The following is a 16,646-nucleotide window of genomic DNA, read 5'->3' on the forward strand; positions in this document are numbered from 1 at the left end:
ACTAGTCCCCTCCCCCTACCACGCCCTTTTTTCCCAAATGCATCAGCTAAAAAATTTCAGATAGCCATTTTGTTAAAAATAGTTCAAAGGTCAGATATAAAAACTTCGGTATTGACACAACTCCCCAGGGTCAAGCGTTGTAAGTTATCCCCTGGGGGCATATAAGGTTCTTATGGAAGGGATGCTCGTATAAACTTCAGAAAGGGTTCATTTGACTGGAAATTGAAAGTTCTAGTTCAGTTTTTAAGAGTCAAAAGAGATCGGAGGGCAACTAGCCATCCCTCATGCTCCTTTCCCCCTTAATACATTTGATAAAATTTCGAGATGGCCATTTTGGTAAAAATAGTTCAAAGGTCAGATAAAAAATCTGGTGTTGATAAAACCACCGGGGCCCAGTGGCAGGCGTTGTAATATTTGCCCTGTTTCTGGAAAGGGCACTAGATGGCCAAGAATAAGGTCAAATAACCTTTTTCCTCGACTGGTTTGAAACTTGTATTTGTAAGTATTTTGGCCAAAAGGACTTTAATGTGTAAAACAAATGATAGTTACGGCTTTTTATCTTTCATTTGTTCGAAACTTATATCTATAAGTCCCTGCGTCAAAACTGCCCCACTTTATAAATCTGATTATTGAAAGGAGCACAAGCCCCAAAGGATGGGGCTCAAACATGGTGCAAAAATTTTACTTCTCTCCAATTGGCTTGAAACTTCTATTCTTAATTCCTTGGGCTCAGGAAAGCCTGGGTTAAAAAGAAAAGGAAAAAAAATTGAGTGTTGAAAAAATTGGGCCAATTTGTTTTGTAATAAATTTTTTTTTTCCAGGCGAAGTAAACACACTGTTGTTTCTTACAAAGATGCTATCTATGTATTTGGAGGGGATAATGGAAAAACCATGCTAAATGATCTACTCAGATTTGATGTCAAGGAAAAGTCATGGGGGAGAGCGTTTGCGACAGGTACTGCTCCTGCACCTAGGTATCATCATTCTGCTGTGGTAAGCTCTATATCTTTGGATATATTTGATTACTTTTTTCTGATTTTAAGTCGAACTCTAATGTTTATAATTTTGATTTAACTCTTCTGAAAGTTAAATTCATTGTTTTGTAGCTTTACTCTTTTTATAATTGAATCTCTCTCTTGGAACTAGTAACAACGCTACCTGTCTTGAAGGTACGGGTTTCGCAACCGTTGTGAATTGCGGAAATACTGATTTTCGCAAAGTACGGTATTGTGAATTTTGCTGTGTGAAAGCAATGGACCTTTGAGGCCTGGTCCTTCACCAAGTTTTGCGGGTCCACCCTTAAACTAGATTAAAAAAAGGCTCCTCATATTTTTTGATTTGTTTTGGAGAGACCTTTACAAAAAAAAAAAAAAATGAATATAAGTTACAAAATGACAAGTTTTCAAATCAAAGCCTGCAGATTAAATTAACCCATCTGATCAAGTGGGGGAACATCACAAATTGTGCTGAGACCTGAATTCAAAGGCCAACTTGTTGCTGAAGAAAAAGATATTCATTTCTCTACAGTCCGCAAAAGATTCCCAACGCTTTTTCTAGTGCTTTGTTCTTTAAGAGTCCACTAAAAAGGCGATTGTGTAGAAAAAAGGCTAAAAATTACTGATAATTAGTCCACGCAGTCCTCACAATTATTCAAAATACTTTTCTATTGCTTTGTTCTCTAAGGGTCCATCAAAAAAGCGATTGTGTAGAAAAAAGGCCAAAAATTGCTGACAATTAGTCCACGCAGTCCTGACAATTATTCAAAATACTTGTCTATTGTTTTGTTCTTTAAGGGTCCACCAAAAAGGATAAAAATTGCCGATAGCTAGCAAAGGGCCACCAAAAAGGCAATTGTAGAAAAAAGGCTAAAAATTCCCGATAATTAGTCCACACAGTCCTCACAATTATTAAAAATACTTTTCTAGTGCTTTCTTCTTTAAGGTTCCACCAAAAGGGCTAAATTGCCGATAAATGACAAGGGCCACCAAAAAGGCAGTTGTGCAGAAAAAAAATGCTAAAAATTGCCGATAAATAATTTAATTCTGTTCTCTCTCAGAAGGGCACAAGATTAGACCCATTGGGCTCTATATGTATTGAAGCTTGCTATCAAGATGAAAGTGTGGAATTTAGGCTGGGTATGTATGCCAGGAACCTTGTTTCCTCAAGAAACTGTTAATGCATGGCTTGTCTGTAATATCTATTCATTTCGCTAGTTTTCTTTATCTCTTTTGTCCTTTATTTTTTGTAAATATACAAGTATTATATTTTATTTGTTTTTAAGGTACATTCAAACTCAATGTATGTTTTTGGTGGATACACAGGTGATATTCATTCCAACTCCAATTTGACTAACAGGAACGACTTATTTGAATATAAATTCCAGACTGGACAATGGATAGAATGGAAATTTGTTGGCAAGTAAGTTTGCATCTATTGTTATTGATAGTTTATCTGTAGTATTTTTTTTCTGAACTGCTGTTTTTTTATGTCGTGATATCCCTGTTGTACCCTCGAAAAATGCAAAATACTTCGTATTCTAGTGTGTGCTTCAGCTTTGGAAGGATATCTCCATCTAAAAAGGCCATTTTGACCTTTGTATTGCAATCCAAAATTACAAAAGGTATTGCAATCCAAAATTACATCTGTGGCTGCCAAGGAATGATTTTATTAATTAACATTAGATGATTATCCGTAAATAATAATATTTTGTTCCCATACATGATGTAATATTCTTATTGAATCCCTTCAAATTTATTGTCCTGCTTATCCCTGTATATTTTTAATTTAACAAAAATATAATTTTTGTACTAAATGTTAACTGCAGGAAAAATAAATCGTACCTCAACAATATGTTGTCAAAACATATACCGTATCTAAGTCATGTTTTAAATATCCTCCGAATATTTAAGTTGCTACTTGTCAACATTCTCTTAAGTTTCTTTAACCTGAATTTTAATCAAATTACTCACCTCAATATATTGAAGTTTCGTTTCTAGGTTGGCAGCAACATAAAACCTTTAGGTATATCTTTATAGAGAATCCGGTAAACAAGTTACTCTGTAAGGTTTTGTTATTTAGCATAGGTTAAAACGTCTAGGGATAAACGGAAAACAGGTCGTCCTCGTCTGGGGTGGGAGGACGTCATAAAGAAAGATTTAAAGGAAATGGGAACGTCGTGGGAGGGTGTAAAAAGGGAGGCTTTGAATAGATTGGGATGGAGGAGGAGCGGGCGTAGCTGTGTTCGTTTTAGCCAGCTTGGTGCTGCGGTGAGTTGTTAGTAGTCGTAGTAGTAGTAAAACGTAACAAAATTAATATAAACAGATTTTTGATGCATTTTTAAAGTTTTTTAACCCCCCCCCCCCGCCCACTGCAAAAACAATTCTGGATATGGCCTCAAGTAAATGCCTCTTTCTGAGGTAGAAAGAAGCCAATAGGAACTTCTTGTAGAGGGTAAGAGTCGATTACTGAAAAATTGGGGAGGTTGAGGGCGCGGGCGCAGATATGTTGGCCTCAGCTGGCTTGGTGCTGCAGTGAGTTGTTTGTGACCGAAGTCTTTTTTGGAGAAATTTGACAGGTTTTTGTAAAAGATTTGTCAAATCGTTTGATTCGTTGTTTCAGTAGAGCCATAAATGAAATAGTAGTTGAGATGTGTTGTCAGCTTGTTGACGAGGTAGACTGTTTTGTTTTTACAATATAATAGAAACATCACTGGAGCCTAACTAACGTATTGGTTATATGGCTTTCAATTTGTTTAAATTTTGCGCAATAAAATTATGTTAAAAAAAAAGAATTTAATGTAAGAAACAAGTTGTGAGGTCAAGCTGGCTAAGCATGATAAAGCGAGAAAACTTAATGAAGAAAAACACAAGGATAATCACGGTTAGGGAAAAAAGAACATTTTAGAAATACCTTGGTCGATGCGTCCGCGCAACCGTCCTCATTGCGGAATTGAGAGTAAAAAATAAAACTCCATTCCGCGCTGAGGATGGTTGAGCAGATTTGTCGACCAAAATGTTTACTGGCTGCAATTACCCTCGTTTCTTTTTCCATTATGTTTTCACGTTTAATTAGACGTAACTTATAGTTTTGCATTGATACTTGCTATGATCTTGTCAAGTAATAACAGATGGTTCTTGTTGTTTCATTGGTCTATTAAAAATTTCTACTGGAAGGAAAAGATAGTTGACCCGGGAGGTTCTACTGCCAGATCACCAATATTCAACGTATCAGGCAAACTTGATTTCAAGGACAAGAATCCATCAGAAAGTTTTTCCGTAGTTGGATGTAATTTTTCATTACTTCTAACTTAACTGTGCAATGGAGGTAGAACAGAATTTCAGGATTCACTTCAGATTCTCTAATATGACAGTTTTCTTTCTGGCCAGAGATAAGGTGTTCACGTTTAGTCCTTGATTTATAATGCTGTGAGATTTCTTATATTTGCTGTCCCATTCGCAAAAAAAAAAAAAAATAAAGATTGGTAAACCCAAGTTGCAAACCAAGCAATAAAGCCTTAGATCACCGTAGATATTCCATTCATTTTTCCTATTTTGTATTTTCTGAAACTACTTCCGTGTTTCAATATGTATCTTTCAAATCAGCGACATACGCTACAGGTATTGATGGAAGTTTGAATGCAAATTGTAGCAGCACAGCATTCAAACTAATGTTAGAGGAGCCTATGAACGATTGCCACTTATCTGGCCAGTGACACTTATATGGCACCATTGCCACTTATCTGGCCATAATTCAGTAAACATTGTAGTAAAAGACAATACGATTTTCATCAGGGACACAGTCGTTGAAAATACTATGGTAGCTACGATAACTACGTATTCTTACATCTTTTTAAAGTAGTTTCCAGCAGTTGAGTCTGGAAGTTAGTTTCGAGCAATTGAGTCTGGAAGTTAAAGCTTTAGTTAAGCTTAAAGCTTAACGTTAAGCTAAAGCCTAAAGTTATTTGCGTAATTTATATGCCTTAATGGCAGAAATCTTAAAAGAAAAATAGTTTTTTTTTACCGAATAGGCTATTTCGCTCTCAGGTCGCAATATGCTAAGAGGCAACTCTGTGTAATTGAATTTTACCATTCAAGTGATCTTACAGTCAATATCTGATAAACCTCTTTAGATTTCTTATGAGCTGACATCATAGCGTTGACCTTACATCAACTTACATCACAACGTTGACCTTACATCACTTTCAATTCTCATTTTTTCCTATTCCAAGTGACGGAGTACTATTTACCTTTATTTGCAAGTGAAGGGTGACCCAGTTTCAAAATATGCGTACACTAGATGGCGTGCGCCACGCTGATGTGCAACTAAGATGTAAAACAGATGGCAGAGATGTTTGTTGAAAAGAATAAAGAAAGATTAACTGAGATAATGCATTCATTAAGGGGTGAATAATTTATTTATGCTACCAGGGATGGTATATTCTCACTTTCCCACGATGGTTAACATCAAAGAAAAACACGGATCAATTAGTGAGTTTTTTTCTTTGTTTTGGTGTAAAGAGAGCTTCACATAGGTTAAAAACCAGTAGATATCTGTTTCATATTCTCGGTGAGGGTTCCTATTGCTAGTGACATACCTGAAGGGCCGAATTCGAATGCAGAAAGTGGGTAGTTTTGTATCCTGTTATTTATCCTGGATTCTGAAAACCCCAGAAAATTCATTCATTTCAGCAAGATTTTCCCAAAGAACCCCAAATCATTTGCATAATCTAAATGCCTGATAATCTAAATGTCCTAATAATTTGCGTAATTTAAATTACGTAACTTTAAATAATGTAACTTTAAACTTAAGTTAAAGCTTAAAGATTTGGCAGATTTAAACGCCAAATCAAGTCAATAAGGTCGTGTTGATTAGAAAAATATGGTTCTGATGAACAGCTGCTGGTTTCATTTGTAGCCTCATTTTTAGTATCGTCAGAAACATTTTGTGTTTGGCTAAGTCAGAATTAGAATTTCCAATAAAGGTTGTATCTGCGTATATTGATACAGGGAACTATTCACTATGTATCGTTCCAGATTGTAAATTCTGATAATTCGTTTTACACGTGATTCCTTTAATATTTATGAAACAAAAATGGCGATAAGTCAGGTGGTGTTTCGGTTTCATCGAAATTATAGGCTTGAAGATCTGAAGAGCTCTGATCAAAATTACTAACTTAACAACCAAAGTAATATTGTTAACAATTCTGTATAAGCGGGGTAAAATTTCTTTTCTGAGACTTGAATGTCAACTCGCAACAAAATATAGCAAAAAATTTCTGCAAGATTTAAGCAATTTCTTGCCATGGTGAAAGCAGAACAACTGAGACACAACATACACAATACTGTTCTCTCCTTCTATGCTTCTACTTCGAAGAATGAATAAAAAAAAAAAGGAAAAAAACGTACATCTCACATCAAAAGACAGTCTTTTTCCTCCCCTTCCCCCTTAGCTGGTGCCGAGCCTCGTTTTCAGACATAACAACGGTGACAAATACGTGCATCGAAAACGCGAGAAAACGGTGACGAAAACGCTCATGAGCTTTTGACGCAATACACTTCAGGCAAAGAAATGAAATATTTCACTAGTGAACAAAGTCACAGTCATCTTAATACTGACACATGACAATGCCAAAATAACAAATCTAAACATGTCCAAGCATGAACATGCACAGTCTTCATGAACCTGTTTTATCTTCAGCATGACATTACAGATAAATTTCTTCAAATACGGCTTGGTTAAAATCGCTGCATATCTGGTAAAGATTCTTATGAAAGTTCGAAGAAGACACTAAAATCATATTTTCAAAAGTTGTTCACGGAAAAACTATTCTTGATGGGGAAATTTTGACTATTTAGGAATTCAGAATAAAGAATGTACTAGATTCATTATTTGTATTTTTTATTGAAAAAACTTTGTCGACCAGTATCATGTTTTGAATTGTTTTATATAAATTAAAGAAATTGTAGTTTTTTTTTCATTTTGTAGGACTCCTGTGCCAAGATCTGCCCACGGAGCGGCTGTGTATGATAACAAATTGTGGATATTTGCTGGATACGATGGAAATGCTCGTCTGAATGATATGTGGACAATACCTCTGACTGTAATTTTGTTTACTATTTGTTTATTTTTGTATGCTATTTTATAATCTCTTGACTTCATGTAAAAAAAACCTAACAGTATTTTTCTTAATTTAATTTAGCTGTAAAAAATAGAGAGTGTCTCATTCAAAACTTAAACTGAAAAATTGGCCTATCAGGATGGCAGCCCCAACGCTCATATCCAGAATAACCCAGAATAAGATAATGAAATGCACGTCGAGCAATTTAGATTGTATTATTTGCATGATTGAATTGGGCTAAAGGAAATTCTGTTTGTAGTAAATTCCTAAGTGACAAAGAAATAATAGGATGACTTTATCAGAAAAATCTTCCTAAATCTTGTCATTTTTTTTTCACACAGTTGATACTGTGTTTTTGGCCGCTAATAGGTTTTCGAAGTATTTATCTATATTTTTATACGTTTGTAGTACCATTGTATTTCTTTCTCAAAATACGAAACCTTAAATTTTTTATTTGCAAACAAGCTGTAATTTGACAAGAGTCAAGTATTTGGCAATTTTGCTTCGGAAGCTATATTTTAAATTTCCTGATAAAAAAAACGATGCGTGAAAAATTCAAAAATGTAATTTTTAATTTGAGTATTAAATTAACCAAAACCAAATTTAGTATTTGGTTTTGTTGAGTTGAAAGATCATTTTTTTTCAACTGCCAAAATTTGTTTAAAATAAACAAAAGCTTCTTGCTTATGTAAGGAGTCTTTTTTTTGAGAATACTCAACAACAGATACTTTAAATTTAATTTTGAAAAATCCATTGTAACTTACAATACAGTGTCGCTTGATTGGTGTCACCTGGCAAAATCTACAAATCTGAAGTTCAAATTCTTCTCTGACGTTTCGTGTTCAATCTGAGATAAGTTCGACTCATTATATCACGTGAATTCTTTTTTTTTTAAATACTGTTATAGTGTACTTTTAAAAGTACCACATGTTATGAAATTAAAATTTATAATATAAAAAATCATGTAAACGACATAATATAAAATAAAAAATATGGAATATAAATATTTGAAAGTAAAAAATGCTACTGTTAACGACTCACCGCAGCACCGAGCCACCTGAGGACCACGCAGCTACGCACGCTCCTCCTCTATCCCAATCTATTCCCTCTTTACACCCCCCCCCCCCAGGAATTTCCCATTTTCCTTAAATCTTTCTTTACGACATTCTCCCACCCCAGTCGCGGACGCCCTGTTTTAGGGTTAAACTTTCTGTTTAGCCTTAAACGGTTGGCTGAAAAGGGCAATCCGTCATCCATCATCCACAGAACGTGCCCTAGCCATCTCAACCTTTCTCTCGTTGTAGCCCTAAATAGCGGGATTGAACCACACTTTTCGTACGGTCGACTGTTTGAAATACGGTCAGTCAGTCGGTTCAGCCAGTTGCTGACATCAGTATTTGGTATTTTAAAATCAGGCTTTCATTTCAATCTCGGGGATATGTTGGAAAGACGGTCTGAAGTCTCTCTGTTATCTGTTCCCAGAACTATTTGGTTTGCGCTCCAGCACCAATGAGCTGTGGCTTGCTCACAACATGACATTTGAACCTTAAAATTATACTTTTATTTGAATTATTTGGATGTGTTAAAAAGACGTTTTGTATCCAAGAGGCTTAATGTGCTGCTTTAAAGTAATTTTTTATTAATATTTTTGAATTGATAAAATCTGATATTCTAATCAGAATTACTTATTTTGAAAATTTTCAGTTTTGCATCTTCATCAAAACCATGTTAAAGTGTCCTCTTTTACCAGTTTCCGATGCTTTTTTAAAGAGTTCTGCAGCACCCTTGTGAGCTGTGACTCGCGAACAGACTAATTCTACAATTTAAAATAGCACTTCTATTTCAAAATATTGGCTAAGCTGAAAAGGTATTGTGAGTCAAAAAGTTTTAGTTAAGTTAATGCAAAACTAAAAAAATTAATGCAAATAGTAATTTTAATAGCATTAATTTAATTACATTGCACAGGGAATTAAATTAGTTTTATGAAGTTGTTTTAACTCTGAAAATGTGGCGAATTGTTTCGTAGCTTCTTTGTCTTCTAACTTAATTATCTCTTCTAACTAATTGTCTTCTAACTGATGTCTTCTAACTATTTGTATTCTAACTTAACTGTTCTGCTTCATAGGTGGAATCATTTCGGATCAGTTAATATTTTCTTCACAAGAAATTATGAATTAAATTGATTTGGAAGCATTATCTCTAAGTTATCATTTTTAGAATTGATACAATTACTAAGTATAATAAAGTTAATTCTTGTTAAATCTTAATTGCTTTTATTAAAATCACTAATTTTTTTTTGTCAAAATCTAAATATGAGGTATTGTTTAAATTGATGCGTGCTGAAATTAAGTTTGTGAAAATCAATGCTATTCATAATTTTGATATGATAAATAAAAAAAAACTAATTCAATAAATTTATTAGTAATATCATATGATGAAATAATTTATTTTATAACTTAATTTCAGTTAAATTTATTTTTGTATATATTTCAATAATAGAAGACAGCTTGTTAAAAGTTGTCGCTGTGTAATCAATTCATTTATTTTGTTTCAAAAATAAACTGATTGCCGACGTTCTGTGACGAAACAAATTACCTAAGTAACTATCTAATTATCTTATAAACATCTTAATTAACTAATATAATTATCTTTTTGATCTTTATTATCTTAATATAGTTATTCTTTATTAATTACCTTATATTCTCTCAATTAATTAGCTATAATTGTTTTGCAGGGAGAGGTACGAACTTGGGAACAAGTTGAACAAACTGGAGACTGTCCTCCGACATGCTGTAATTTCCCCTTGGCTGTAACGAGAAATTCAATGTTTATTTTTAGTGGTCATTCTGGGGCAAAAATGACCAACAGTCTTTTTCAGTTCAATTTTGAAGAAACAAAGCAAGTATTTTCTATAAGGAAAAGAGAAAATATAAACATAAATTATTTATATTAAAAAAAGGCAAATTTCATTTTATCTTAAATATAAACGCAAATAGCGACGAAGAACGCACTGCCTTTCCATTATAAACACTTACAACAGGTAGAGCCATAGGGTTTTTCTTCTTTTTTTTTGCTATTAATCGGTAGTCAATATCTCGAACCTGTTACTAAAAGACCTTTGATGTTAGCTGCCAAAACGGCAAGAATAGTAATGAAAAGCACGTTTTTAGTTATATTTATTTCACTTGGATGAATTGCCTCGTTTCATATCATTATATCTGTCAGTCTTGCTTGAACGTCGTTGAAGTGAGGATTCTGGGACTGTTAAGAAAAAAGCTTTAAAGGTCGTATTTTAATGCTATATTTTTGTATATATTCATTTTTGTTTTGCGAGGTCAACCCTAGGATTTGGGGTCGAAATATTCATTTGAGGTTTGAGTGCCAAAAACAAAAAATCCACAAAAAAAACCCTGTTGTTTGTGTTTATGATTAAAATAAAGGAAGTTAAGAATTATAGAAGATGCCTATAATCATAGGCAGCGCAATGATGCTGCCTAAGTAAAGAGCGATGTGGGCACAATGTATTATTTTTTTTATTTTATTTTTTTTTTGGTGAAGACCAGGGCACTTCGTATCGAAGGAGTTGTCGTAGAAACTTCGAAACTTCGAGAAATCGAATGAGCCCGAAAGGGCTCATTCGATTGGAAAATGAAAGGGCTAGTGCCCTTTTTAATAGTCGAAAATGATTAGAGGGCAACTAAACCCCTCCCACGCTCACCATTTCCCCAAACACATCCAATCAAAATTTTGAAATAGCCATTTTGTTCAACGTAGTTGAAAGGTCCGGAAACCATGTATTTGAAGGTGACAAGCCCCCTATAGTCCTCAGGGCAAGGGTTGTAAGTTATGCCCTGAAGGCATATAAGGTTTATATAGAAAGGGTGATCGTATAAACTTCGAAAGGAGCTCATTGGACTGCTAACCAGAAATTCTAGTCCCCTTTTTGAGATTCAGAGTGATGTGAGGATGGATACCCCCTACACCTCGTATTTTACCGAAATGCATCTGATAGACATTTTTAGATGACCATTTGTTGTCATAGGAATTTCTTAAAAGGCTCATTCGATTGGAAATTAAAAGGGCTAGTGCCTTTTTTAATAGTCAAAAGTGATTGGAGGGCAACTAACCCCCTCACACCCCCACCATTTTCCCAAACACATCAAATCAAAATTTTGTGATAGCCATTTTGTACAACGTAAAGGTCCGGAAATTATGTCTTTGAGTTATGACCTGGGGGCATTTAAGGTAAATATAGAAAGGGTGATCGTGTAAACTTTGGAGGGGGCTCATTGGATTGGTAATCAGAAGTTCTAGTGTCCTTTTTCAAGATTCAAAGTGATCGAAGGGTGGATACCCCCCTCTCCCCCACACCTCGTATTTTCCCGAAATACATGTGATAGAAATTTTGAGATGGTCATTTGTTGTCGTAGGAACTTCGAAAAGTGCTCATTTGATTGGAAATTGAAAGGGCTAGTGCCCCCTTAATATTCGAAAGTGATTGGAGGGCAACTAACCCCCCTCCCACCCTCACCATTTCCCCAAATACATCCAGTCAAAATTTAGAGATAACCATTTTGTTTAATGAAAGATTTTGAGCCGAACTGGCCAGCCATCACAAAAAAACAGCAGAGGGAAAAATTTCAATGAAAAAAAAAAAAAAAAAAAAAACGAGACTGCGGCCAGTAGAGAGAAAAGACCAAATATACCATCGATACATGTTTCCAATCGTTGAGGCCAATGGGTAGTATCTTTAGTTCTGGAAAAGATTTAACACGGGGAAATTTAGTAAGTGGGGTGTATAAGATTCCGGGTTCTTATGAGAAGTTCTATATTGGTAGGACTTACCAACAATTTGTTGAAAGATTTATTGAGCATCGAAATTCAACAGAAAAACCCTACAATTAACCAAGCCTCCGGAAACTTTTGTTTCAGCCTTAGCAAAACATATTTGGTTTCAACCAGATCACTTAGTAAATTTGATGAGGCCTTAGCTATTTCAAATGATAAGGGGTATGCTCAATGGGCGAGAGAAGCCATAGAAATTAAAAAACATATGTTTGCTAACCTTTCGATAAATAGGGACACAGGTAATTTAAATATTGACCCAATTTATGATAACCTTCTAAAGAGTGAATCAACAGTCAATAAGGGAATTAAGATCTTAAATAACCACCAGGGGACTATTTTACCTACTAGACCAAAACGATTTGCTTTAGTAATAACCAACAAGTGGGTTTTTTCGCAACTGAATAATTAACGTATTTTCCAGTTTTTTTTTATTTTACCTCAGTTGCTCTGGTGTTCTCACTGAAGTAATTCTAAAAGCATATTTTCCCTACGTGGATTAGTTTGCGCCAATTGTATATTTTTTTAGTGGTGGTTTTATTTGTTTTTAGTTTGGTTTTTTATCTTGTTCTTCTTGTGTTTCTCTCGTGCTGAAGACGCCTTGTTTTGATACAGGGGAAATATCCGCGTTGTTTTACATTTTTCGTATTTTCTCTACTGGCGCAGTCTCGTTTTTTTTTTTTTTAATTTAGATTTTTATATCTGTTGGTAATTTTGTTGAACGTAATTGAAAGGTCCAGAAATTATGTCTTTGAGGATTACAACCCCTCCCCCACAGGCCTCAGGTTTGTAACAGAAAGAAAGAAAACGATCAAAAATGGGGTTTTAAACGCCAAACGAAAATACTGAAGAAACACACAAAGCGAATACTTCGAGAGAACAACTGCCTCTCTTCTTCAGAGCGAACAAAATAATATAATCAAGGAAAATGCAGAAGAAAAAAGTAAAAAAACAAACGCGGGAAGTCAACAAAACCAATTATTGGTCTTTTATTGAATTTTATTTATCTTTATATTTTTGGGCTGTTTTTTTTCATATGTTTTTAATTGGTTTTGTTGACTTCTCGCGTTAGAATTTTAGTTTTTTCTTCGGAATTTTCCTAGATTATATTATTTTGTTCGCGCTGAAGAAGAGAGGCGGTTGTTCTCTCGAAATATTCGCTTTGTGTGTTTCTTCAGTATTTTCGCTTGGCCTTTAAAAACCCCATTTTTGATCGTTTTCTTTCTTTCTGTTATGGCAGGCCTATGTGGTTTAAGAAATTATCTTCAAGGGTTGTAAGTTATTGCCTGGGGACATATAAGGTTTATATAGAAAGGTTAATCGTATAAACTTTTCAGGGGGCTCATTGGATTGGTAATCAAAAGCTCTAGTGTCTTTTTTAAGATTGAGAGTGATCGAAGAGTGTATACCTGCCCACACTTCGTATTTTCCCGTAATGCATCTGAAAGAAATTTTGAGATTGCCATTTGTTGTCGTAGAAACTTCTAAAAAGGCTCATTAGATTGAAAATTGAAAGGTGCAAATACCCTTTTTTTAGTCAAAAGTGATTGGAAGACAACAAGCCAGCCCCTCCCCACGCCCATCAATTCCCAAAACATATCTACTCAAAATTTTGAGATAGCTATTTTGTTCAGCGTAGTTGAAAGGTCTGGAAATTGTGTCTTCGACAAGCCCCATACCTTCTTAAGACCAGAACATAATTTGCACTTTACTGAAAAAAAAATCGCTGTAGATTTTCAGTTTAGTATGCATATACTGATATATATATTCCTTAAAATTTTAATATTTTTTTATTTATTAAAGTTAAAACATTTTAAACGTATTTGGTCGTTTAATGTTGTAGGATGAAAGGATTTGAATGGCTCTAGAGTCTTCAACGGGAAAATGAACGTAAAACAGATCTGTTGTTTAAAAAACACAAAACAAGATAAGTTTGTTCTAAAATAAGATTAATAACTGATAATTATGTATTATAGCTATTAAGCTATTATATTAAGAAATTTGGTTTTTTTCTATGTGCTATATTACTGAGATTTTGAGATAGCACTTTGTTCAAAAGCAGTCCAAAGATTACATAGTAAGGCCTTTGGGGCTGACTTAACTCCCCAGAGTCTGGGGGCCAGAGTTGTAAGCTATGCCTCGGGGGCATATAAGCTTCTTATGGAAGTGTGGTTATTCGAACTTTAGAGGAAGTTCATTTGATTGGAGATGTACAATTCTAGTTCCCTTTTAAGAGTCAAAATTGATGTAGGGCAACTAGCCCCCCCCCCCCCATCCCTGACAACCTGTTTTCCCCAAACGCATCCAATCAAAACTTAGAACTTTAAGGGTAAGTTGTGGGGGATTTTGAACTAGCGAGAAGACACTATATGTATACTCTGAATACTGCCACTACAGTTAATGTAACTAATGGCGCTAAAGTTATTAAAATGAAACTCTTAGGGAACGTTTAGGAGTTTCAATTAAAGGAAAAAACTGTACGCATGCAGGTTTTCAAAAGGGTATATAAGCAATATCAAAGACAGTACTAGTTTATAATAGCTAGAAATATCATTGAAACTTTTAAAGAAGCTAATTCAATACAAAATTAAAAGTTCTGGTGCCCTTTTTAAGAGTGGTGAGAGATTGGAGGGCAAGCAGCCCTTCTCTCAAGTCCATTCATTTTCAAAACGCACCCAGTCAAAATTTTGAGTCAGCCATTTTATTCAGCGTAGTAGAACGGTCAGCAACTATGTATTTAGGGATATTATGCATGTCAACCCCCATAATTGTGTAATTGACCCATTATGCTTTAAAACTAAATGTTGCTTTAAAATAAATAAAAAAGCATTGTGTTAATGGTTGCCAATAAAACACCTCAGCAATATATCGAGAACAAATGGGGTTACTAAATTGAAACTTTTGGGGATGCTACTATAACTACTTCTGCTCTTACAATTTAAATAAATATAAAGAGTGTAAGTGTATCCAGGTTGTCAAAGAGCAGAGATAGAATCTTTTGGGAATGATATTAAGTTTTATTTTTCAGGTCAACTTCAGAAGCTGTAAAATTCAAGTAAAAATACTGTCTGTGTCAGGATTAAAAATTGTTCAAAAACTTTCTCCGACATGCAAATAGAAACCCATACTATGGAGTCTTATAGAATTTTTTTTTCCATGAAAAAGACTATGTACCCTGTACATGGTACCCAGTACCCTGTACCTAAAAAATGAACAGAAATTAATTTAAAAAACTTTTTCCACAAAACAAGTTTTTCAAAGAAAAGTAAAGAGCTCCGTTAAGCCAAGAATGAGCAAAAATTAAGTCAAATAATTTTCCAATCGAAAAACTAGCAGAAACACTATCAATAAATGAATATATCTCAAAACGAACAGAAATTATAGTAAATAGCCGAGAAAAACTCAAAACAGGCAAAAATTAACATGAGTAAGGCTGATAACCCCCGTGCCTTCTCAAGACCAGAACATAATGTGCGTTTTACTGAAAGCAAAATACCTTTGAAATGTTTTCACTTTAATTACTTTCTTAAATAAAAAATTATCAAAACTTTTAGGAATAATTATCAGTATATGTCAATTAAACTGACAATCCACGTTCGTTTGTTTTTTTGTTGTTGTTTTTTTTTTTTTTCAGTAAAGCGCAAATTGTGTTCTGGTTTTGAGAAGGCATGGGGGTTATCAGCTACTCTTGTTAATTTTTGCTCGTTTTGAGTTTGACTCGGCTGTTTATTGTAATTTATGTTTGTTTTGATTTTCATTTATTTACTGATAGTGTTTTGTGGTAGTTTTACGCTTGGAATGTTATTTGACTTTATTTTTGATCATTCTTGGCTTAATGGAGCTCTTTACTTTTCTTGAAAAAACTCGTTTTTTGGAAAAAGTTTTTTAAATTAATCAAGATAAAAGGCTTGTGTTTAGGTGTCTGTAGCTGCTATATCGACTTATCGAAACTAAATGTGACACAAAATTACTTGAATATAGGATAAAGTAAATAAGGTGTAGACTATTAGAAAATAGGTTTTAACATTGAATAAAGATAGCTTGACTACTAAAATTCAAAGAGTATATACCATCGTAAAATAAAGGCATTGAAAATTTCAAAAGAAAATTACAACTTCTACGTAATGATATCGCCATCTACTTTTGGAATAGTGTAAAAATAAATGTCACAAATTCACCATTTAACATAAACCTCAAATTTGGCCAAAAATAAGGTTTAAGCAGAAAAGGCTACGAAAAGTTGTCTGAGGTAGTAGGACTTTAATAAAATTGGTTCGGTGGAAAGATAGAATGAAACTGAAATTTCTAACTTCTAAATTGGACTTCATTAGTTAGTCACTCACCGAACCCCACAAAATACTGCCGAAAAATATGAACCTGATATATCCCAGCTACATACAATTAAAAAATTGGCTTTGACTTATACAAATAGTTTGATTACTAAAACTCAAGGAGTATATACCATCGTAAAATTCAAATATCGGAATTTAAAAAGTTTAAAGCTTTTATGCAAAGAATATTGCTCTGTAATTTGTAATAGCTCTAAAATAAATGCCGTTACTTGGATTTGAAAATTTTCGTGATTGTTTATATTTTTGTTTTGGTGGCAATCCTGTCAAGGGTACTTTTTACCTGCCCTTACCGGTCTGAAGCTGGCAGATAAAATAGATAAAATAGAAGCTGG

At 34.1% G+C, this 16,646-nt stretch overlaps 1 protein-coding gene across 1 annotated transcript in view; it reads left to right on the top strand.

Moving 5' to 3' along the window:
- Positions 1-16,646, top strand: part of Lztr1 (Leucine zipper like transcription regulator 1) — a 125,531-nt gene that overhangs the window by 26,675 nt on the left and 82,210 nt on the right. The window contains exons 2-5 of the mRNA XM_089097470.1: positions 822-993; positions 2,282-2,418; positions 6,985-7,099; positions 9,852-10,015. Coding sequence (XP_088953596.1) covers positions 822-993; positions 2,282-2,418; positions 6,985-7,099; positions 9,852-10,015 — 588 coding nt within the window. The remainder of the gene's footprint in view (positions 1-821; positions 994-2,281; positions 2,419-6,984; positions 7,100-9,851; positions 10,016-16,646) is intronic.

This window comes from Artemia sp. Qi Xiang Cuo, chromosome 11, assembly GCF_049724085.1.
Source record: "Artemia sp. Qi Xiang Cuo chromosome 11, ASM4972408v1, whole genome shotgun sequence".
Classification (NCBI taxonomy): Eukaryota; Metazoa; Arthropoda; class Branchiopoda; order Anostraca; family Artemiidae; genus Artemia; species Artemia sp. Qi Xiang Cuo.